Source organism: Eptatretus burgeri, chromosome 4, assembly GCF_056783735.1.
Source record: "Eptatretus burgeri isolate ZD-2024b chromosome 4, Ebu_testis_v1, whole genome shotgun sequence".
Lineage (NCBI taxonomy): Eukaryota > Metazoa > Chordata > Myxini > Myxiniformes > Myxinidae > Eptatretus > Eptatretus burgeri.
In genome coordinates, this window is record NC_140964.1 from 123883968 (window position 1) to 123906199 (window position 22232).

General features: G+C 46.8%; 1 protein-coding gene across 6 annotated transcripts in view; it reads right to left on the minus strand.

Annotated features, from left to right (window-relative positions):
* The window catches only part of AGRN (agrin), a 155669-nt gene that overhangs the window by 76788 nt on the left and 56649 nt on the right, over window positions 1-22232 (minus strand). For all 6 annotated transcript variants that reach the window (XR_015056767.1, XM_085876127.1, XM_085876125.1 and 3 more), the window contains exons 10-16: window positions 21365-21562; window positions 8593-8741; window positions 8014-8122; window positions 7811-7900; window positions 3415-3579; window positions 2546-2689; window positions 2172-2290 (exon numbers count right to left, since the gene is read on the minus strand). Coding sequence is in view for 5 of the 6 variants with exons in the window: in XM_085876127.1 (XP_085732253.1) it covers window positions 2172-2290; window positions 2546-2689; window positions 3415-3579; window positions 7811-7900; window positions 8014-8122; window positions 8593-8741; window positions 21365-21562 (974 nt within the window). In the remaining variant the exon portion in view is untranslated. The remainder of the gene's footprint in view (window positions 1-2171; window positions 2291-2545; window positions 2690-3414; window positions 3580-7810; window positions 7901-8013; window positions 8123-8592; window positions 8742-21364; window positions 21563-22232) is intronic.

The following is a 22232-nucleotide window of genomic DNA, read 5'->3' on the forward strand; positions in this document are numbered from 1 at the left end:
GATTTTGTCAAGGTCTGAAGGGAGGGAAGACACTACTGTCTGTTTGTCAGAAGGATAAGGGATATCACGGTTGAGAGTGGAGTCATCAGCAAATAGGTAGAGAGGATTTTTTGAGTCAGTGAGATCATTGATGAATATTAGGAATAAGATGGGGGCCGAAAACACTGCATTGGGGAACTCCCACCTTGACAGAGTGAGAAGAAGAAAGGGTTCCATTGAGACACACTCATTGGCTATGAGAGTGGAGGAAGTCAGTAATTCAAGAGTGGAGTTGGCCTTGGATTCCATATGACGCAGACAGTTTAGAGAGCAATGACGGATGCCAGACCATATTGAAAGCTCGAGATATGTCCAGAGAGACGGCCCTAATCTCATGTCTCATATTGAGGGTCTCGTCTCCATCCATTGTTGGGAGAGTAGAAGTAGCATGTCCAAGGTGGAGAGACCAGGTCTGAATCTGAATTGATGATGTGAGATGAGGCTGTTGGAGAAAAGGAATGAATTTGTCAACTGTGATAATGGATTCCATGACCTTGCTGATGATTGGAAGTAAGCTAATTTGGTCTGTAGTGAAGGGGATGTATTTTGCACCATAATTTTTTTTTCATGTTGTGATTTTGACTGATTTCCAAGCAGATGGAAGATGAGCTAGGGTACATGACAGGGTGAAAAGGGCAAAGAGAGGAAGGACAAGAGCAGATGTTTGGGACACTTGAGCTGATGCCATCCAGCCTAGCTGCAGAGGAGTGGTTGGGTATGACTGGGAAGGGTGGGTACAGAGATAGGGAGAGAGAGAGAGAGAGAGAGAGAGAGAGAGAGAGAGAGAGAGAGAGAGAGAGAGAGAGAGAGAGAGAGAGAGAGAGAGAGAGAGAGAGAGAGAGAGAAAGGGGGGGGGGGAGGGTAGGGAGACAAGATTTTGAAGCAAACACAGAATTGAGACATTTTGCCTTCTTACGAGCGGAGTCAGCTGCTGTGGTGCGATTTTCAGTGAGGGAAGGGATGGAAGGGGAGCATACACTTGAGACAGACGCGACAAGGCACCACAAGATTTTAGAGGAGGGAGACAAGTTTGAAAGCTCATTCTTGAGATTGGACAGATGTTATTTTCTGGCTCTCCTGAGGGTAGACACACACTTGTTGCGGGCTTTGTGGAATGATCTGAGGTTGCCTTCGGTTGGATTTGCTTTCCAGGAGGAGAATACAAGTTGTTTTAAAGCACCTGCCTCACCACTGGATTCAGAGTACCGAGAGTGGAGGATGGGTAAGATAATAGGGAGAGAGAGGGAGAGGGAGAGGGAGAGGGAGAGGGAGAGGGAGAGGGAGAGGGAGAGGGAGAGGGAGAGGGAGAGGGAGAGGGAGAGGGAGAGGGAGAGAGAGAGAGAGGGAGAGGGAGAGGGAGAGGGAGAGGGAGAGGGGTAGGGAGAGGGAGAGGGAGAAGGAGAGGGAGAGGGAGAGGGAGAGGGAGAGGGAGAGGGAGAGGGAGAGGGAGAGGGAGAGGGAGAGGGAGAGGGAGAGGGAGAGGGAGAGGGAGAGAGAGAGAGAGAGAGAGAGAGAGAGAGAGAGAGAGAGAGAGAGAATGTTTCTGTGAAAAAAATTCCCAGGCTGAATTTATATCAAGGGTGGGAGATACAGTATAGGAGACCAGTCCTGAATTGTGATGGCTGCCTGTCATCCCTGCTCCTTTGCCTGAGTGAACTGCTAAACTCACCAGTGCTGAGGCTGTTTTCTGAGAATGGCTAGAGAGATGTTGACCTTCACAAGCACGTGATCAGATGAGCCAATTGAGGTAGATACATTGTCGGTGAAGATGGTCACCAAATCCAGAAGGGAAGATTTTCGATTTGGGGAAATCCAGGTGGAAAAATTCATGGACCGAGTCAAAATATTCTCATTAAACTTCCCATGACCCACCCACCCTCTTACTTGTAAGTTATGATGTTTCTTTCCCTCTTCTCTCTCTCTCTCCTCCTTTTCTGTTTTTTAAAAACATTTTCTTGTTTATGTTTGCTTGTCGTTTCACTGTACTTGCAAACTCTGTGGCACCACATTTCCTTGAGCCTAGATTTTGTATTAAAAATTAATAATTATAGACTACCCTGGACTCACATCTGTGCTGCTTTTATTGTTCATGCAATTCGAGCACAGTGATTAGTGAGACTTCTGGGACTTACCGGAGAAGGGCTTTTGAGCGAGCAGGAGATGAGGCATTCGCAAGATGCCTGGCCTTTCTTTTGCACACACGATGCACCATGCTTGCACGTCACACCCCAGCACGTTTTGGGTGGTTCAGCTGAAAAGATGTCAAATTTCAGCTAAATCACTGTCACCGATGCCTCTGGTTCCAATTATACTCTGAATTTGATTGAAGGTTCAATGTTCGAGATCCTCCTTGCAATGCAGGTAAAAACGTACCTCACCTTTTGTTTTTGGTCATAGCAACTACATTGGTAATAGCAAAACCACATTGTAGTTAAGACGTTACTTAACCGGTAACACCATGACCAGCGATGAAGATCAATGCAGTCTATCACAGCACAGTTCCTACCTTTTTTGCATCCGTTTGGTCCCAACTTCTCGCCACTTGTGCACTGGTCACACTTTGCTCCCAGAATGCCAGTCTTGCAGGTGCACTGTCCTGTTTCCTGATGACAGTCGTCTCTCGCAGAGCCCCCGGAGTGACACAAGCAGGCTGGGAGTGATATATATGCATGAATTGCAAATAGGAACACTTTAATTTGGCACTTTTGTGGGGCAACTTAGCATAACAATTGTACATTTTGTGAGGAAAGCACCAAATTTGGCACACTAGTAGCCTATCATATTATGAACAGATTTGGATATTGGGCCACCTCAAATTCAGCCGCTGATGGCTGTGGCAGCCATTTTCCACTGCCATCAAAAGTTTTTAGATGGCCCAATATCCAAATCTGTTCATAATATGATAGGTGACTAGTGTGCCAAATTTGGTGCTTTCCTCACAAAATGCACAATTGCTATGCTATACTTAACTACGTTGCCCCACTATTTCCCAAAATTTTATCATGATGTCCGACGAAATTATCGTGTGATTATTATTATTTTTTACTCAGATCTCATGAGAAACGTTTGGGGACATAAGATTAATGGGATGGGATAAAATAGGTCTGCATGCAAAGAACATACTGGGAGAGGGAGAGGGAGAGGGAGGGCATTTTATTGTATGTACTGTGATTATGAACATGTTTTCACACTGAGGTCTGTACCATTGTATCAATGAAATGGAAAAATACAACTCAGACAAGAGATGTACATCGAGCTTATGCTCTGGAACTACGTTCTCTCGTCGCATACATTAAAAAAATCCACAAATTTTCAAATGTTCACTTGTCTGTTTTACTAGGTTGAGAAATAGTTCATTATTCCATCACGACTCACGTGTGCAGCCAGGATTCTTCTTCAAGGTGATTCCCAGGAAATCCCAAAAACCCATCATACATTTGTCACACCTTGTTCCCTCAACACCAGGACGGCAAGGACACTGAGTGCATCCCGGGTCAGAGGTCAAGCCAAAGGATCCAACGGGATTACAACTGTATGTTCCTGTGGCATACGGGTCAAGATATTAGACTTTTTCATGAAACATTGCTTTGATCGCTCTGACAGGATCTTTTATTGATAGAAACTTTAAAGTTAAAGATAAAATTATCTGGGAAGCAGAAAGCAGTGAGGAGGAGAGGAGGAGATTGGGACCATACTCTGTGCAGAGCGTTGGTGCTGCTTCAGCAGTCTCCTTGGCTATTGGGCACAATCCTGGACGGGTCGCCATTCCGACACAGTATACCAGCATGCTGGCACTCATTTTGCCGACCTCGGAAGGATGACAGGCCGAGTTAACCCCACCTAGTATTAATTCAACAGCTGAACGGGATTTGAACTCAGGACCCTCGGATCCAAAGCCCGCTACCCTAACCATTAAGCCAACACCAGGCATACAGTGAGAGCATTTACTTATTTATTAATTCGGTTGTTTATTTCTTTGATGATTTAAAAAAAATAATATTTGACAGCAGGATAGATAGGTTTTCGATGTTGACTATCTTGAATGGTTGTAATTATGAAGGTAGTTAGCAATGGTCGTTATTAATACTTGAATAGAGTTCTTCTGACCACCAAATAACACACAAGCCAACACAATAACCACTCTAATGAAAATAACTTCATAAAGGTGGTCCATCGATAGCCCATCTGTAAGACAAGATGGATGTGGAAAACCTCAGCAAGAATAATTGAACATGACCTATATTGTGAGGATCCTTCTTCACTCCGGTCCTACCAACGGTGGTTGAGCTTCATTCGGCTCATCAAGCCTGCACTGCACCAAACCATGAAACCATCACTCATCCGCACCAAGCTACCTACAAGTCCTGCCAATATCTCCAGAGCCTCTATCTCCAATGCTTCAAGGTATCTATCCAATTCCAATTTAAATCTATGTACCCTTTCTGATGTCACAACCTTTTTAGGGAGACCATTCCATGTATTAACTACTTCCTGAGTTAAAGACCCTTGCCTTATTCCTGCCCAAACTCTCCTCTTCCTTACCCTCAGGATATGGCTCCTGCATCTATCACTGTCTATTCTGCTGAAAAATGCTTCTGCACTTATTTGGTCTATTCCCTTCATTATCTTAAACATCTCCATCAGATTTTCCCTCATAACTGCCTCCGTTCTAATGTGCAAAGTCTTGTCTCCTTCAGCCACTCCTCATAGCTTAGTCGAGGTCAGCCCGGAATCAATCGAGTCGCCCGACACTGAACCCTCTCGACGGCAGATATGTCCTTCCTCAGATGTGGTGACCAAAATTGACCACAATATTCAAGACGAGGCCTCACTAAATTCCTCTCCAGTGTTAACATACACTGGGTTCTCTTTTGATTTATAATTTATCCGCTTGCAAATACAACCTAAAACCCTGTTAGCTTTATCTAGAGTTACCTGGCACCACACTGCCCTACCCCCGTATCTATCACCACTCTTGTGTGACACACTCCAAGACTGGCCCTTGCATTATGCAATCCCTATTCTCATCATTCATATCCATCAACAAGCACCTTACATTTCTTTATGTTGAACTACATCAGCCAATCATTTGCCCAATCTTTTAAAGAATATATTTTGTCCAATCGTAAAATGTGGCCGGCATCTCAAAAAGTCTGTTTCCTGTAGACTTGGGTTGCAGTGTGTTTCACATATCAGGAATAAATGGCGTTGAGCTCGCTTCGGTCAGCATCGGCCAAATTGGTCTCAGTACTGCTCCTTGAGGTACAATATTACTTACATCTTCCAAGCAAGACATCCTCCCACTCATATCCAGCCTTTGCTTCCCATCACCAATCCAGTTTGCAATCCACAAGCCCTCACCTTGGCGAACAACCTCCGAAGTGGTGCCTCATCAAATGCTTTCTTAAAGTCCAGATATACAACGTCCACTACACCTCCCTCATCCACCCAATCAGAAACTGCTTCAGAGAACTCCACTAAATTTGTTAAATATACTATCTCCCTTCCGTAAATCCACGCTGACTACCCTTAATTAGTTTGAAATTATTCAAAAGTTTCTCCAACCGTTCCTTTTATTTAACGTCTCCAACACCTTCCCCACAACTGAAGTCAACCTAACAGTTGTAACGTGTCCCAATTCTTCTCTGGATCCATTCTTAAATAATGGTGTCACATTTGCTGCTCTGCAATCCTCCGGTACCTATCCTGACTCCAACGAGCTGTTAAAGATGTCCACTAACACCACGCTTATCTGCCCTGCCACCTTCCTTAACACTCTTGGTTGCATATATTCTGGCCCTGATGTTTATTATCCCTTCATTTTTCTTGCTGTTTCTTCATTTGATCCACTTCCACATGGATCTCTTCTAAAAGCACTTTCTCACCCTATAGCTGAGACAGATACTCTCAGCAATTGGAAGTTCCCTTGGATGTTTTTTTTGGTAAATTTAGGAGCAAAAACATGATATAACAAGAAAAAGAGCAATCAGGGATTGCAGACCCTCGCCAGGACTTGTTTTGTGTGGTGTTTGTGTAGTCTTGTGTGGTGTATTTTGTGCATGTATAATATTTTCCTTCAATCCAATATGGCTGCCAAACCATGTGACCTATCAGTTATTTCTTATCAAAAAACCTATCAACAAACTTGGACACAAAAATTAAATAATTCTGGCTGCAAGACCATGCATCCGATCACTTTGAAATTGAAAACATATATTCATGTGACCGATCAATTATTCGTGAACACCTTGGTATCCCCCAAGGTTATGGAACATTTGGGTGAAGTTTCCCCTCGATCTGTCCAACCATTCTTGTGAAGATTTTTATAGGTTTCAGGGTAAATCCAATATGGCTGCCAAACCATAAGACCTATGACGTCATATGTGTAAATCTTTTTTTCCTCATGGATAGGCAGGCGGTCATACTTGTAATGTTTCATCTCGATCTGTTCAGCCACATCAGAGAAGAAGATTTTTGAAGGTTAAAAAAAGAGCAATATAGCTGCCAAATCACGTGACCGATGAGGTCATCAAACTTTTTTTTCTGTGGACCATTTTATCCCCAGATGTCCTTCAAAAATTTTCATGCTGATCAGATGGAGCGTTCTTCATATGCAGTTGTGACATCACAACAAAGTCACCTATGATGCCCTAAAAAATCACACTTACTCCCCATGATTAGTAGTTGCCATGTGCCAAGTTTCAATTTTTTCTTGGTACGGTTTCAGAGATACAGCAGTCCAAAGTTTTTCCGTTTTTCTAACATGGCTGCCACACCACGTGACCTATGATGTCATAATTATCATTAAAACATTCTGCATGAGTAGTCACTTGTGGTGAAAATTTAGTCTCAATCTGATAAGCGGTTGTTGAGAAAAACACAAAAGTTCTGTGTGGACAAACAGACAGACAAACAGACCCAAATGCAATATCCTTTGGCAAGGGGAACAATCCTGCCTGCCATCTTACTTTGATTGTCCATCAATTCTCCTGTGCTATTCATGAATGGGCACACACTCCTCTTAACTCTATCCTTACATCTCATATACATAAGGAATGCCTCCCTCCCCTCCACACTCAAGGCCTACCATCATGCACACATGTACCACAGCCCCCATCGTCTACACTACAATACTCATCCACATTCTAGCACTCCGATCACTTCCTGCACCAGCAGTACACCAGCATCCACTGGAACCATACTCTGCACAAAGCATCGGTGCTGCCGAAGTAGTCTCCTGGGCTATTGGGCACAATCCTGGAGAGATCGCTCGAATGGCTCAATCATCCCAGCAAGCTGGTACTCATTTTTGCAGACCTCAGAAGGATGACAGGCTGAGTCAACCCCACCTGGTATCAATTCAACGGCCGAGCAGGATTTGAACTCAGGACCCTAGGATCCCAATCCCACCACCCCAACCATTCAGCCGACACCAGGCATACACCAGCGGTACCCCCAACACCAACTGCACTAATCGCAACTCCAATGCCACCATCCCCGTTTAAAACAGCCTCAACTGCAGTACCACGAGGCGCAGAGCCCGCCACCCAACCTTCACCCACACACTCACCCGCACCCACCACACCCAGTCCACTCAGCTGCAACAAACAAAATGTAACTGCATGGGAGACAGCAATCGCATCACAAAATCTGGTTGAGGGAAATGAGCGCGAAGAGAGGAGAGGAGGAGGCTGGGGGAATAAATCTTCACACCAAAACAGACTATTATTTTTGAAGGCTCACAATGCGATCAGAATTGGACAAAACATACCTGGACAGCCAGAGTAAGCCACTCCAGAGGCACTGGTGACATTATCTGGGCAGCATCCAAACACAGTGTTCCAACAATCCATGCTTTTACCTGCCAAAAGGTAGAAAAAACAGAATTGTCAACAGTTAAGGAAGAAAAACAGCATCCATCATAACCATGCCTGCTGAGGGAAAGTGCCACATCTTTTTTGATAGAAATTTTACCTGTTGCACATGAGCCCTTACGAGCTACTTTGATGTCATATTGCTGCTTGCAAGCAGTTTTCCTTAGAGCACAGTCGTGCATGTACGTATGACCGTCTGACCCACACACCTGCAGACGTGTGCAAGAAAACAATACAACAACACAGCTACAAATGATTCTTATGCATATATGTGCCAATATAACCAAAACTGTGTTCCAAACCACCAAGGCTTCTTTGAAAGGTTTAAGTGGAGCTTTAAATAGTCAATGAACATGCAAGCGGTAAAGTGTAAAATAGAACATTTCTGGGAGGAATTAGGTGCTGAATTAGTGTGTCACCATCTCATGTCATTCCCACCTTTAACCATGATCTTTTTTACCTCCATTAACCATACCTAACTCAATCCTCTGACTTAAAGCTTACTGAGTGTCCTCCCCCGCATCTCTCTCTTCCATTCCTGTCATTCATTCTCTTGCTTATTGAGTCAACTAGCCCCACTATCAGTGCACTTCCATTTAAATTTCTGTCACCTGACTCTTACATGAGCCTCCATTTTGTATCCAAAAATTATGAATGGGATAAACTGCCCACCACCTACAGGATCAGAGGGAGAGAAGCGGCAGTTTTGCAGACAGGTGCAATGACCATCGGCGCCTTGCGAAGCCATTTCCCATTCGCCGCCAAAAAGCCGGCAACGCCTCTCTTGGCAGGAGTTATACGAGGCCAAACCTTGGCTTCTGTCACACTCTGTGCATGCACACCACACGTGCCGTCGGTATATTATCTATCAATAAGCTTTCCGATGGCATATCCTCCTGAATGATGGAAATACTTTGAAAATTGATATTCACTATTGGAAAAAGTGAGTGAAATTACATCCTCCAATGTGCGTTCCTCTGTAGATAAAAAGAAAAACTTTTGGGAAAAAACAACAAAAAAGGCTTCAAAGGCCAATTCAGAATGTGCTACTTAAAGGTAAAAAAAAACAAAAAACAAACAAAGGTTATTGTTCCAAGACAAATTGAAACAATAAAGTTTGAAATGATTCAATTTGTGATAAATTGCACATTTGATTTATCTTCAAAGAAGTAAGTGAATGTAGGAGGCCTGAAGATTGCCCCCAAATTATTTGCATCCCATGTTGCTGCTCATGACATCATAGTCGTGGAACATTCCCCACCAGTTAGAGCAGTTTCTTCAACCGTCAATTTCTTTGACACCGTTATTACTTGTTGTGTTCTATTGTTGTCTGATAGGCTGGATAAACTATGTAAGAGTGCGGAGAAGCTTTTTGGCCTTTTAATCGATGAAAAGTTGCAGTTATGGATTTCTTCGCAAAACAAAAGGAAGAGGAGCACATCAAAATGTTTTGTCGCTTCGGTTGTTTCGAGCATAAAACCTAATTAAATTGTTTGGGGGTTAAAATTAAACTCCGAGCAGGGTTCACGAAAGAAGCTATCTCAACAATTAGTACAGGCATTATGTGCCACGACTTCGAACAAATTGCATCAAAAGCTCTCTCTCACTTGTATCATACCGAGGAAGGTGTCCTCTATGAAAAAGTCTTGAGAAATCCGATTAGGAGAAAGTACTGAAATCAGTGTATTTTTATTTGTTGGATTGTGGGAAAGCATATGAAGGAACTGTCAGACACACCATGCTTCAAGAGATGCCGATGATCTGGTTGTGCAGAAGGCTGCGGAGTCTGCTCCAGTCACCAAGTGTGCTGATCGGCGATGACACAGACGTCCTCGTCTTACTGTGCTACCATGCAAGCTTAGAGTCTCATGACCTGTTTTTCCACCCAGAGCCCAATAAGAACACAAAGAACCCTCACATTTGGAACATATAAGTGGTCGAAGAACAGCTTGGTCCGGACATATGCAAACCCATACTCTTCCTCCATGCTGTCCTTCGATATGACACAACATATCACCTCCATGGGATTGGGAAAGGAGTGTTCCTCCATAAATTCAAGACAAGCAGTCACTTCTGAGAATAAACAAAGGTGTTGGATGCGTAGTCAGCATTTACCAGTGATGTAGCTGCAGGAGAGAAAGCCTTGGTGATCCTCTGCATTGGGAAACCCAGCAAAAGGGTAGACTCTCTGCGGCGCAAGAGGTTCTGCGAGAAGGTGGCTTCCAGCACATCTCAGATTCAACTACAGAGCTAAGCACCTACATCAGCAGCAGCAAAGTACCACAGCCTCGGTGTGTTCTTTCAGGTTCAAGAGTGGAAGGAATCTGGGGATGGGCTCCTTCTAAAAGAGTGGGGATGGCAGGAAAGCGACGAGGGGCTTGTTCCTCTCCAGACAGACCGAGCTCCTGCTCCTGAGGAGCTGCTGTGGGTCATCAGGTGCACCTGGCAGACTGACTGCAGCAGCTTGGGGGTGCACATGCAAGAATCATGATGTCGAGTGCACTCCTGCTTGTGGAAACTGCAGAGAATCAAGTTGTACAAACACGACACAGTTGGCATTTGGTGAAGATAACTTGTCATCACTTGTCTGCCAGTTAATGTCAATGTTGAATATTTGTGTTGTCCACCGCTCCTTCCTAATTCCATATCCAGGTGATACATGACGTCATCGCCGGGCACCGAAGGAAGGGAGTCCTCTTTATTTACTCCATTTGTTTGTTTTCTTGTTTGTTTGTCTGGGTCATATCTCAGTCATCCTTTGAGCTCAGAAGCTGGAATTTGGGAACACAAGTGAAGATATGCTTTGGCAAAAACGTTAATTTTTATTTTTTGATGAAAAAAAACAAATTGATTAATTACTTAATATTTATCGATTTATTTATTAATGATTTATTTTATTTCTCATCTGGGCAATATCTAAGGCACCTTTTGAGCGAGGAAACTGATATTTGGACACGACAGCGACCAAGTCATTTGGCTATAAAGGGTATTTTTGATTTATTGATGAATCAATGAACCGAATAATTCTTTTTTTTGATGAATTACATAGTTTTCAAAAAGTTACAAATTTGGATGAACCGGTGGTGGTTTTGGTGTGCTTTTTTTTTTTTTTTTACAATGTCGAGGCTCGTATAAGAGCTAACGCACGGAACGTACAACAAGGGGAGCAGGAGGTAAGAGGGGTGAGAGAGGGAAGCACAAAACAGTGGGGAACAGAGACATGAGGAGATCTGAGGAAGGGAGAGGGATAGGACGGGGTATAGGGGGTGAACAAGATGAACACGACAGGGACTTTCGGGAAGGAAAGCAGGGAATTTGAAGGGTTAGGTTGGATTTGGTTTGGTGTGGATTAAATGGGGTAGAAAAGATCATGGTTTTGGATGGGGGAAGATAAGAGATGGTGGTGAACAGCTGTTTTGAAGACCTGGAGGGTAGAGTGGGATTGAAGAGTGTGTGGGAGTTTGTTCCATAGGCAGAAAAAAAGAGGAATGAAAGAATGAAGGTGAGCAGTGATTCTTGATGTTGGTAGTTTTACAAGAAGGGGTTTTCTGGCAGACATTGAGCACCCTGAGGAATATGGGGGGACAGATCTCAGACAGAGCAGGGGGCTAGGCAGGAGAGGAGACAGGAGAAGACAGAAAGACCACTGACCTGCCTGCGATGAGAGAGTGAGAGACCCAAAGACTCAGCCTCATTGCGGGAGATACCAATGATCCTAAATGCCTTGGTTTCCACAGCATGAAGCTGAGAAAGGTTTGAAGCGGGAGCACCAGCCTAGGGGGAGAGCAGTACTCCATCAGGCTGCGGATGAAATATTTGTACATGCTCAGGAGCTCAGATGGGCCGAGGAAGGACTTTGCATGATGGAGAATGGTGAATCGGCAACTGGCTTTGGAGGCAAGCTTGGAAGTGTGGCTTTCCAAAGAAAGATCATGACAGACAGTGAGTCCCAAAAGCTTGACTGAAAGGACTTTTTCAAGAGGATTGTTGAGAAAGTAGATGGGGGTTTTGCAGATGGTCCTTTCGGAGAGACATAGTGAGAGTGCGAGATTTGTCAGGATTGAAAGACATGTTCCAAGTGTTGGACCAGCTTGTGATTTTTTCCAGATCTGCAGAGAGCGAAGAGTCTGCTGCTTGACGATCTGAGGGATGACAGATGGTACAGCAGAATGTGGCATCATCAGCAAAGAGATAAAGTGGATTTTCCAGAGTGAGAGATATCATTGATGAAAACTAGAAAAAGCACAGGGCCAAGAACACTGCCTTGAGGAACTCCAGCCTGGAGCGGAAGAGGGGATGAGAGTACTCCAGTTGGGACCACACATTGGCTGCGACAGGAGAAGAAGTCTGCGAGCCATGAGTGGAGATGGCCTTGGATACCATAGAAAGAGAGTTTGGTCTGGCAAATACCATTGAATACCAAATACCAAAAAGAGATACCATAGAAAGATGTGGAAAGGATACCATAGAAAGACTTTTTATATGTGATGGAGGACATAATCATGAGTATAAAAACAACAGAGATACTTTTTGTTGCAATTTGTTCAAAGTTTCATAAAATGCTTGCACTAACTGTTTTCAGAAATATAATATAACAAATTGCGTTCAAGAAAACGGTACAAAACAAGTAAACTTTACCTTTAATGAATGTACTATAATGAGTGATTAAGTCATTACTTTCATATTAGCTTTAATATGAAGACACGTACATTGATGCTCACTCATGTATTTTAATCACAAGTCACAAAAAGGTGTTTTTAGTTCATTCGGTCACAAACCAAAAAAGTATATCAAGGACACTAATCAAATATCAAGTGCACAACATCACTACAGGTATACTATTATGATGTAAGGACATCTTGGAAGGCCAAGCAGTCTTTCGGATTCCGAATTGGCAAAATGGAGCATTGGCAACAAAAAAAAACACATTTTTTTCAGACCGCCATTTGACTTTGACGTTTAACTTGGAGGGGTATGATGCAAATCAAGTGCAAATGTGGCATTCTGGAGGCGATCGAGAGTGAGCAATTTCTTTCTGATCAGACAAACCTTTGCTAAATTATGGTGAAAATGTTAAATTGTCTGTAATTTGGTCATGACCTCAAAAACTCATTCAAGGTGAAAAAGCATTATGTCAATCTCACATACTTTTGATTCCTATTATTGATGCAAAAATTTATTCCAAAAATCTCAGCGGGCTCTGAAATACAGCTCAGACATTGGCAGAAAAATAAAGGAAGAAAAAAAAACAAAAACCTAAATGTTGGTTTAGTACTCTGAGGGGGGTCTACGAAACTATGAAGTACCATTACAAATTGGGGGCACTAATTGTAGAAACAAATCCTTCAACAGGTATAAGCCTCTCCCTATCCTTTAGGGGGAGGCTTAATATGTAGAAACAGCAATAAGAGATTGCATACCCTCGCCCTGGTTCTGACAATCCTGTGGTGTAGTCATGCCCGCGGGGAGGGGCATGATGATGATGCATGATGGGCGTGATGGTTGGAGGAGTGGTCGTGGGGTTCGGCGAGGGATATGAGGTGTGCACGCCGTCTGAGGCGTGGTAGTAATACTGGAGTCGGCCGGCTCGTGAGTGTACCGCGTACGGAATAAAGGAGAGCCGCGGGCACAGTACGCCCTGGCTCGCACTCGTGCAACACAGCCCGGCTCGACTGTTCCTCCGCTTCGTGTCTGCCTGCTAAGCATCTCCCAACTCAGTACAGTACAGTGGCGACGAGGATCGGCGGATCGACGTGTGTAAGGGCGGCAAATGACCCGTGCGGTTCCAGGCTACGGAGCCAAAGGTCTCGCCGGCGCGAACATGGCAAAGGGTCGGTGCATGGCAAACGTACGCGTGCCCGCCTTCGTCGGAATCTACTTCGGCCACGTCGAGTGGGCAACGTTCGTTCATTTGGTTCATTTTCTTGTTCGTTTTGTCGAGGATACGCGTTTCGGCTCGAACGCGGCGTTGGACGTCGCGCAAGCTCTGGAGAATATCCGAGGTCTCGATGGTCGGGACACAGCAGATGGTCTAGGGGTCATCGCGATAGGCCAGGCACGCACGGCCATGCGCACGGTCTGCGGCGCGGGTCGTGGGCGAGCGTGGCAATGCAGTCACTCGGACGGCGGTCTGGGCTCTCGAGGTCGTCTGCGGTGTGTGGGCCGAGGGTCATCGCCCATTGTTACGGTCATAGATGGCGGTGTGCAAGGCGATCCTTCCGTCCCGCGTCGAACCCTGCTTGCGATTGATCCGGAAATGACAAGATCAGTGGCAGGGGGGGGGGAAGTGAGCGAGGCACGGATCGGGTGTCGAGTTGAGTCCACTCGTGCTGGCCGCGCATCGCATTCGGCTGTGCCGTGCAAATTCACGGCAGAGGAGCATCCGGCACGGTTCAGAGATCATTTTATTTCTGGTCTGCGAGCAGCCATTGACATTGTCTGCGAGCAGCCATTGACCGACATCACATTCGACTCGGCGATCGCGACTGTTTCATCTATCGAGCAGACACCGGTGACCGCGCAAGTCCGCGCGATGGCTCAAGTGCCGCAGGGTGCTCGCACGCCTAGCGGTGCGGGACGAGAGCGCGCACCGCAGCACGGTCGCACCGGGAGCGAAGGGGCACCGCAGCACGAGCGCACCGGGAGCGAAGGGGCACCGCAGCACGAGCGCACCGGGAGCGAAGGGGCACCGCAGCACGAGCGCACCGGGAGCGATGGGGCACCGCAGCAGGACCCCAGTGACCTGGAGATCAGCCTGCAGCCGGGGCATGATGATGCCGGCGAGCCGGAGCAGGAGCCGGGCTCGGCGAGCCGGACCCTTTTGGGTCGGAACGGGTTCCGGTTCGTGCCTCCAGATGTGCCAGTGCTCTCTTCGAGACCTTCGTCGAATACCGAGGGCGAGGCGCTGGCGGCGGGGGCCGCGTCGATGCAGCGGGAGCCACCGTTCGTTGCTGCCTGCGGCGATGAGGTGCGCTCCAGGAGCGGCGAGAGCCATATCAGCTTTCGCGATGAGTTCCCGCGCTTCGTTCGCGATGAGTTCCCGCGCTGTGGCAAGGTTCGTGAGGCAATGCGCATCGGTGTGGTTCAGGCAGCTTCAACAGGTGGCGGTGGGCCCGTGGCGTTAAAGGGAGTCGCGAGTCGCAGCATCAAGTCGACAACCAAGAAGCGGACTCGTGATGTGGGTTGTGGGTTGTTGTTCATGGCATATGTGTTTTTCCTTGCTCTAGTGATGCAGTTTAACGTTGTTGAAATAAATGCCAGCAGTTCTCATGTAAAAGTGGATGTGGCGGAGATCAGTCAATGGGAGTTGGATTATGGTCAATGTGATGTGGGGGCGAATAAAGAAGGTTTGTTAGCCTCCAGTTGCTCCAGGCCGCAGGTAATTGCTTTGTCATGTGCTGGGATTTTATCAAAAAGCGCGCTGTACGGAAAAATGAATTTACGATGCTTCGAATGTTATTCCTATTGATTTATAACGAGCTTATGGTTGAAGTGGGGTTTAAATGGAATTACTACTGTCTAACTGCCGTGTGGGTCTCGGAGATCGACTCGGGGCCGGGACTCGTGCGCTGGTCGGCGTTACCCCCACCTCTGCTTTCAGCGAGGTCAGACGTGCCTGGCGCCTGGGGCGTGGCTCTCTGGGTGCGCTCAAGGCCGTTTTGGCCATGCGGTGGAATCTTAACTGATTATGGTGCATGAAGGTTGGGGAGTATTTGTTGCTTCCGGCAAAGGGTGCTGTTCAGCGCCCCCACCAAGGTCGGTTGGGTCTGGCGGTGGCGCCGCGGGTTCCAGACAGCGGGGTCCGGCCTCGAAAGGTTTATCTGTTTCAGGTCTGCCTGGGGGCGGGTTTGCTGAGTCGTGCTGCTGTGCTTCTCCAGTAGCTCGCTTCCACGCATTATATGATGTGATGTGCTATTATACTTTGTTATTTTCATTTTATTTCCATGATTATTATACGAAATCCTTCGTGTTCTGCATGCTTCTTATAATACTGATCATTTAATAATCATACTTTTAGGAGGGAGGAGTGTGGTGTAGTCATGCCCGCGGGGAGGGGCATGATGATGATGCATGATGGGCGTGATGGTTGGAGGAGTGGTCGTGGGGTTCGGCGAGGGATATGAGGTGTGCACGCCGTCTGAGGCGTGGTAGTAATACTGGAGTCGGCCGGCTCGTGAGTGTACCGCGTACGGAATAAAGGAGAGCCGCGGGCACAGTACGCCCTGGCTCGCACTCGTGCAACACAGCCCGGCTCGACTGTTCCTCCGCTTCGTGTCTGCCTGCTAAGCATCTCCCAACTCAGTACAGTACAAATCCCTCTGGAGCAACAGGATGAGACGGTGAGAGTTTCCAGGATTGAACAACATGTTCCATCTATCAGATCAGCATCCAGTCAATTGCAGATCAGATCAGCAGAGGGAGATGTAGCTGCTGTCCGCTGAACAGTGGGATGGGCAATGTTCAGAGAGATGGTCCTGACTTCTTGATTGAGATTTTGGGCCTCCAACCATTGCTGAGAAAGGAGCATTAGTATAGCCACAGTCAAGTGACTGGGATGGAAACCAAACCGATGGTCAGAGATCAGGAAGTTTGAAGACAGGAAATACTTGACGTCAGCAGTAATTATGGATTCTGCGACTTTCAGTTGTAATTGGAAGTAATCTCACTGATCTCTAAATACAAGCTTGAGGCTCATGGAAGAGCTTGAACACAGAAGGGACAACAACATAATAGAATAAGAACATCGTGAAATGGAGGAGGGACACCAATAGTGGAGTAGTGGGACACAACGGAGGAGCATTTGGAGGAAGAACAGACAAGGGGAAGAATGAGATTAAAGCTGGGTGGGGGAAAGACACAATGGGTGAACAAGCTGGATGCAAAAACACAAACACAGCAAGAAGAGGCAGTTGATGGGATCTGTTTTTGCAACATTCTTTTAGATGAGGGTGATAGGAAGCTGAAATGTTCTGTTATGTCCTTTTCTGCTCTATGTTCCAGATCCTCCACAAGCATCGACTCTACGTGTAAAAACATACACATAAACAGTAAACAGTGCTCAGACAGTCTGCCTTATCTTGGGCTGAGTCTGCAATAACGCTGTTTGAGGTGAGGGAGGGGTGGAGGGGGAGAAAACTCCAGAGACAGACTTGATATGGTGCCACCGTGACTTGGAGGAAGGAAAGTGGTTGCAGATTTCAGCCTTGAGATTTGCAAGGTGGTGTTTTCTGTCTTGTCTTCAGGATTCAGTGTACCAGGGCCTAGAGGATGGATCGGAAAGCCACAGGTAGGATGGGATAAACTGGTACAAGAGAGAATTTAAGCCTTTGGGAAAGTATTCCCAGGCGGAATAAATATCAGGTGCAGGGGAGATGGTTCGAGATGGTTCACCAATCCTTTTATGAGAGGGCAGATGGTCATCGAGTTGGCCTGGGTAAACAGCCATATTCTGTGTCACTATTCCAGATGTCTTGTTATTTCGTTTTCATTTTCATAAAATATAAAATTTGGCTCTATTTTTGGCCTTCCTAATCTGTTTGGTCAGGTCAGGTCAGGCATGGGAGCATGTGCCAGAACAGCACGTCGCTGCGTCCACTTTCCGCCGGTACTCCAGGGGCCTCCGTCTGGCCATCCCCCAGGCAGATGCCAGGCCCATCCCCATCTCCTTGAGATGATGGTCAACCTGTTGCAACCATGAGGCACGTGGTCGACCCACTGGCCTCCTCCACTCATGAGACTCCCTCGCTGAGAGAATCTGGTGAGCAGGATCAGAGTCAGGAAAACGAGCCACATGTCCATACAGTCGCAACTGACGCTCACGGACTATGCAGGTAACAAATCTCATCCGAGTCTCTCTCAGCAACCGCTCGTTGGACACAAAATCCGACCAGCGATAGCCAAGGATTCTCCGAAGAGACCTGGTACCAAAGGAATTAAGTCTCCGTCTCAGATCCTTGGTCAGAGTCCAAGTCTCGCACCCAGAGAGCAAGACTGGAAGTACCAAGGACCTGAAGACTCGGACTTTTGTCCTCCCGCACAGGTACCGGCAGCGCCACACCCCATGATCCAGTGAATCCATGACTCCCCAGGCCCGACCCAGACGTCTATTGACCTCTGACTCGCAGCCAGCAGAGACATGAATATCACTGCCAAGGTAAGTGAATCTCTCCACGACCTCAACATCCTCACCACAAACAGACACAGACAGGACAGCAGCATCCAAGATGTCACCGAAAGCCTGGATCTTAGTTTTGACCCAAGAAACCCGTAATCCCAACGGCTCCGACTCCTCATTCAGCACCTCGAGGGCCCCCAAGAGGATGTCTAAAGTCTCTGCAAAGATGACTGCATCATCTGCAAAGTCAACGTCCGAGATCTTGACATTCCCAAATGATGCACCGCAACTTGATCTCTCCGACATCCTCCCTAGAATCCAGTCAATACAAGTGCTGAAAAGTGTGGGGGCAAGTACACATCCCTGACGAACTCCAGTAACAACTGGAAATAAGTCAGAGATGGTACCACCACACTTCACAGCACTCTCAGTACCAGAGTAGAGTTCAGACATCAGATCGATCAGTTTTGGTGGCACCCCACGAAGACCAAGAATCCTCCAGAGGACATCCCGATTCACTGAATCGAACGCTTTACAGAGATCAACATAGGCTGCAAGCAGCCCCTGCCGAAACTCTCGTCTGCGTTCGGTGAGGACACGAAGTGCAAGGATACGGTCAATCGTTGACCTCTTTGGTGTAAAGCCTGACTGCTCTGGACGCTGGTGCTCAAGCAGATGGTGGCGAACCCGATCGAGAATTATCAGAGCAAAGACCTTGCCCGGCACTGAGAGCAGCGTCACCCCTCGGTAGTTGTTGCAGTCTTGGCGATCACCCTTCCCTTTCCAGAGAGGGACAACAAGGCCCCTCTTCCAGTCAGTTGGGATGATGCCTGTGTTCCAGGCAGAGCACAAAACTGCATGCAACGACACGAGTGCAGCATTTCCACCAGCCTTGAGAAGTTCGGCATGGATGCCACAGATCCCTGGAGCTTTGCCCCGTTTCAACTGGTTCACCGCAGCCCGTGTTTCCACAAGCGTAGGTGGACCACAGTTGATTCGAGGGTCAGCAACAGGGATTGTAACACCCTTGACGTCCAACTCGACAGTTGGGGGATCAGCCTGGTACAACCGCTCAAAGTAACCGGCCCAGCGGGCCTTCACTTCAGACTCCTCTGTCAAGAGCCTACCACTCTCTGCTCGAACTGTAGTGCTCCGAGGGGTGGGCTTGGATGAATGTAATGCGCGAATTCCCCTGTAAGCGGGACGAGAATCACCTGTCCACAGGTGATGCTCTACCCCCTCACAGATTCCTCGCACATAGGCCTCCTTGTCCACCCTCAGTGCACGTACAGTTTTACGCCTCAGCTCCCTGAACAGCTCAGCTCTGCCATTCAGCCTGGCCCTGCGACTCTGGTCAATGGTATCCAGTGTCCCTTGAGAGACAAAATTCTTCTTTGCCCTGCGGTGAGCTCCAAGGCATCCACCGGCAACATCAAGGACGGTAGTCTTGAAGGCGCTCCACAACTCTTCAGGACCCCCAAAGCACCGAGACCCCCCAAGTGTCCACTCAGCCTGTTCGCAAACTCCTCAGCTACTCTCTCATCCCTGAGCTTGGCAACATCCAGCCTCGGCTGGGATGGTACCATTCTCCAGGATTTAAGGTGCAGCTTTAGAGTTGCTACAACAAGCCTGTGGTCAGTATTGAGGAACTGAGCACTCCGGTAGACCCTGCAGTTCTGGATCATCCTCCAACGGCCGTCAATGAGGACATGGTCAATCTCCTTTGCCACACCGCCAGCGTTGGAATACCAAGTCCAGCGATGAGCTTGTGGGCGCTGAAACCATGAACCAGCCACCCTAAGTCCATGACTTCTTGCAAAGTCAAGGAACTTAGTGCCATTCTGGTTCATAGTTCCTGACCCATGGGGACCAACACACACCTCATAACCGTCCCTATCAGTTCCAGTCGATGCATTGAAATCCCCCAAGACTAGAAGTGTATCTCGTCTGGGGCACTGATCAACCACAGACTCGAGCGTGGCGTAGAGTGCATCCTTCACAGTGAGATCACTCGCCTCAGTCGGAGCATAAACAGAGACCAGGGAAATGACACCTAAGGAGTGACGAATCCTTAATCTCATAATACGCTCGTTGACCGGTGTTACCTCAATTATCATTGGGGTCAGCTTATTGGACACAGCTACAGCAACTCCTTGGGTATGGTAACCATCAGAGCGACCAGACCAATAGTAGGTGTAACCACCCACCATTATCTCTCCGCAATCCGGTCTCCGAACCTCAGAGAGAGCTGCAATCCCGATGTCCAAACGCTTGAGCTCAGATGATAACAGAGACAGGTGATCATCCTCTCTTAGGGATAGGACATTCCAGGCACCCACCCAAAGGGACCGCCTCAGGTTAACCCAAGGATACCGCCGTCTGGTGGACGACACCTCATCTGTTTGGGTGTATTGAATTTTCACTGATGGCAGTTGACCAGAATATCCAATGTGAAGTCCATTCATGGAATGTGGCCATATTAGAAAGGCCTTTCCAGATATTATCATGTGATATATGAACGCCAGACTAAACCAAACCCAACTAGAATGACAGTCGGTAGAGCGCATACCTCCGACAGACTGAACAGTTTATGTTTTGTATGCCACTGATGGGCCGGATCCGGATCTTCACCAAAATCTAACCAATTCGTCCCTGTCACACAACGAACCTGTCCACGAAGTTTGGTACAAACCCGTCTATAATCTTTTGAGATATCCTGTTCACAGAGAAACAGAGAGACAGACAGACAAACAGGGGTGAAAACATACCCTCCTCCACCTTCGGTGGCGGAGTTAATAAACCAATGCCATTTCAATGGTTGAAAACGTTAACCTGTTGCTGACGTATCTCTCATCACTGTGTGCTGCCAGCAAAGGCAGCCAGACACACGATAGCTCTGCGCGACCATTGTCAGGCCAATAAGACGATTGTAAACAAACTTCAAGATGACAATAACAGCACCAAGTTGGCCATCCTGCTGCAAGTCCATACCCAGTTTAAGGAAGGCAGTGAACAACAGTGGAAAGGACACCAACGGCATATCACCAAAACTAACTTTTTGTTCATGGCTGTCCTTGCGTGAAGGCTAATCACTATTCAGGAAGCAATGAAATACTGCATATCAAAAGTGTGTGATGTGTCTTATAAAATAATTAGTTGCGAGTTTAATTGGATGTTTGAGAAATTCATATTGGAGAGATTGATGTTTCAAATGATTTTGTCTTATTTTATGGATTCAAAGTATTTGATGAAGCTACGTAAATTAGGACGGCAGTTTCTCCAGTTTGTGCCCAATAGAGCAGCTGTGGTTAAGATCACGCAGAAGACCCTCACATACCATTGCAGGCCCTGTACGATGCAATCCCCAGGGTCTTGCGGTGTGCACAAGCTGTGGACCGCAGCCGACAGGCATCTGAATAAGTGACTCCATCGGTGCCACAAACAGGAGCAGAGGCAACACCCTGGCACGATGGACAAACACACTTGCCTTGTTTACACATCCCACCATACTTGCACACTTTTCCACCACACAGTTCTGGTGAGGGGCAAGGGGATAGAGATTATAAGGATGGGCGATTAATTGGAATCATTCAGAGTGATTAACATATTATACAAGTTGGGGGAATGGGGAGGGAGAGAAAATAAAAGTTGATAAAATGAATGAAGAATGGAGGGGAGGGCAGGGAAGGGGAATATATTGAAAGGCGGTGTGGGTCAAAATGTCACTCTCATATCGGGACTTGAGTTTTAGAAATGACTGTGGTCAGTCAAACTTCTTAACATCTGCCTACAAAAAAAATCCAGCAGTATGTACAGGGTGTCTCATTAAAATGAACACAGACTTTATCTGTCAAACACTACACTACATACGTACATACATACATACATAATGCGAAGTGTGGTGTCTGTCTGTGCGTTTGTGCATTTTGCTGTCTCCTGTTTCTGGCAGGTGCTTCCCATGCTGTGAAAAGCTCCCACAGAGGCAAAGTTTGCCATTCAACCAGAAGACATGATACCCAACGAGATACATTTAAAACGGATAAACACCGCATGGAATCACAGATAGTTAATTGACAGTGTATTATGATAGGACATTGGCTGGCAGGATGGGCTCGAGGTACCCACACTCATCTCTAAGCTGTCTAGCCTGGGGTTATGAATCCTGACCCAGCAATAAAATGTCATCCCCATGTTTCACAGACTGG